Raw genomic sequence first — 2,309 nt, 5'->3', positions numbered from 1 at the left:
TCCTTCAGTGGGCAGCCGCCTCCTCTAGGCCTGGACTTAGGATCTTGTTTGCACTGAGATCAGACGTGTAGAGCGGAGAGAGAAAACGGGGACTTTAAGAGCAGTAGAGGTAGGGCTAGGAGGAAGCAGTTAATAGCGAGCAACTGTTGGCCAGAGAACCACCAACTCGAAGGCGTTTCCGTGCGGTGTGATTGGAGTCTGAGGGTTGGATGTACCCGCAGAGGCTGCTCAGGCGGCAGGAGTCTATCAGGACGGCGTGGGCAGGTGCGGATGCCAATCTAGAACTGGTGGAGTTGTCACACTCGCTCCAGCGGGTTCAGTGTCAAGTCTCGAGCCCGTCTGCCTCCCGGACCCCTTTTCCTCTGAAGGCCACGGGGCGCCCGAGGGCTGGGAAATCTAGCGCCGCCTGGGAGCAAGAGAGGAGCCTAAATCTCCACTTTCACGTCCCGCTGGCTGGGGGCGGGTGGGGGTGTTCTGGAAGCCGTGTGTGTGCGGGCGTGTTTGGAAGGAAAGTGAAGCGAGCAGGCCGGGGACCAGTAGAGTAGATACGCCGGCCCTCGCCCAGGGGCGACCTCCTGGCCAGACCTCTTCCAAGCTGCCTCCGAGTTCTGGCGTTTCGAAGTTCAGATCTCCGAAGCGGCCGCCCCAGCGTTTCGCAGCAGCCAAGCGGGGACTGGGCTCTTCCTGACTCCGGCGACCGGAGCAGTCCTCGTGGCCTGAGGCTCAGGGCGACCGGCGGTGAGACCCTGCAAAGTCCCGGGCAGCGCCCTGCGCTCCTCCCTTGGCAGCCGGGGCGGTGCGAGCCGCGGAGGAGGAGCCGCCGAGTCCGGGCAGGCGTCGCCCGTGGCTCCTCCTCCCCGCGCGGCCAGGCCCTTCCTCCCCGGCGTCCAGAGCTCCGGGTGGCAGCGGCCGAGCGGTAGTCGAGCGCGCTGGGCGCAGCTGTGCCGCTGCTGCTGCCGCCGCCGAGCCCTGAGTGTGCTCGCGGTCATGGTCCCCGCGGCGGCGCCGGGCGCCTGAGCCCCGGGACGCGGTAAGCGAGACTGCGGTACCCGGCTACCCCCCACCCGTGGTCTGACGGGTGAGCGGAGGCCTCGCACTGTTCCCGCGCCGTCGGAGAGGCCCTGCGCGCCCGAGGTGGACCAGTACTGGGGACAGGCATGGGCTTCCCCTTCCGGGGCCAGGGCGGGCGCTATCCCCGCGGGCCGGACAAGGGGCGGCCGGGAGGAAGCGGTAGCCCGGCGGACTGGGCTCTCCCGGGGGACGAGGCGGGGAGGGGGCGGCTTGGTAGGCAAGGAGGAGGGGCTCGTCCTGAGGCACCGGCTGCACTAATGGGGGGCGGGCCGGCGGGGGTGGGGAGGATGCGCGCAGCAGCCTGCAGCCCCAGAGAGCCGCGCTTTTCTAAGTCCTGGCCGCTTACATATGGAAATGACGCTCGCGAGGGTCTCCATTCACGTCCTTTGGAAGGACGCCCGCCTGGAACCGCAGCGCCGGCTGCGAAGTATTGTCCCGCTTCTCGAGCCATAACAAAGCGTCCTCCTTCGCTTTGCAGAGCACTGGAGGCAGGCGGCCGGCTGTGCGGGCGCTCCCGAGAGGCCGACAGAAGGTAGGCAAGGGCGGCGGGGGCCAAGAGAGCATGCTGCCTGGTGACACAATGCGGTGTCTGAGGTTTCTGACGGTCGCGATGGGCTGGCGGGTCGAGGACGCATCGCAGGATGCCAGGGACCTGCGAGCCGCGCCCGTCCTCGGGCAGCACCTCTGCCTCCGGCCTGGGAGCGCCACCGCGGCTGGGCGTCTCCGCCGCCCCCGCGGCCCCAACCCGCAGTCCTGAGCTGAAAGCGTCTACTGTATGTGGTCCAGGAGCGGACTTGAGCCTCGGAAGAAGCAGAAAGGATGTTTGCTGTGTTGGCTTGTGCTACACAGACAGCCTTGTGAGTGAGAAGCTCCTGAAAAGAAACCCGTCTGGGGAACCCCAAGCCTGGGCTGAGTAGTGGAAAGCTGTTTTGGAGCCCTTAAAGTGGGGATTTTAGAAGGCGTGTGGGATCGTGCATGTAGACAGAGTTTCCCAGTGCAGTTACTGAGAAAGAACAAAAATGACACTTCCGGTTATTGCGTAAAAACCGGGACCGCCAGACCAGCAGAATGAAAGTGTGGAGTGAGTCGCGGGAGGAAGCTGCCAGGGTCCCAGAGACTGATGGGCTTTCTGGGCTTTCAAACCGGCGTGACGCAAGGACAAAGCTGATGGAAACCGTAACTGCTAAAGGCTCTTTGGGCGAAATTGGGAGCCTGGGGCGGCGGCGAGGTGGGGGGTG

General features: G+C 65.4%; 1 protein-coding gene across 7 annotated transcripts in view; it reads left to right on the top strand.

Annotated features, from left to right (window-relative positions):
• The first annotated feature begins 878 nt into the window (after nucleotides 1-878).
• Nucleotides 879-2,309, top strand: part of NIN (ninein) — a 107,925-nt gene continuing 106,494 nt past the window's right edge. For 2 of the 7 annotated variants that reach the window (XM_023726171.1, XM_004370853.3), the window contains exon 1: nucleotides 1,700-1,928. In XM_023726171.1, coding sequence (XP_023581939.1) covers nucleotides 1,713-1,928 — 216 coding nt within the window. In that variant the 5' untranslated portion in view covers nucleotides 1,700-1,712. Of the gene's footprint in view, nucleotides 1,031-1,549; nucleotides 1,604-1,696; nucleotides 1,929-2,309 lie in introns of those variants that run through there. The other 5 variants (XM_023726173.1, XM_004370852.2, XM_023726172.1 and 2 more) reach the window with 5 other exon arrangements.

Source organism: Trichechus manatus, unplaced genomic scaffold (assembly GCF_000243295.1).
Source record: "Trichechus manatus latirostris isolate Lorelei unplaced genomic scaffold, TriManLat1.0 scaffold00010, whole genome shotgun sequence".
In the NCBI taxonomy this organism is placed as follows: Eukaryota; Metazoa; Chordata; class Mammalia; order Sirenia; family Trichechidae; genus Trichechus; species Trichechus manatus.
Note: the sequence above shows the minus strand (reverse complement) of the source record. Positions and strands in the feature narration are given on the sequence as shown.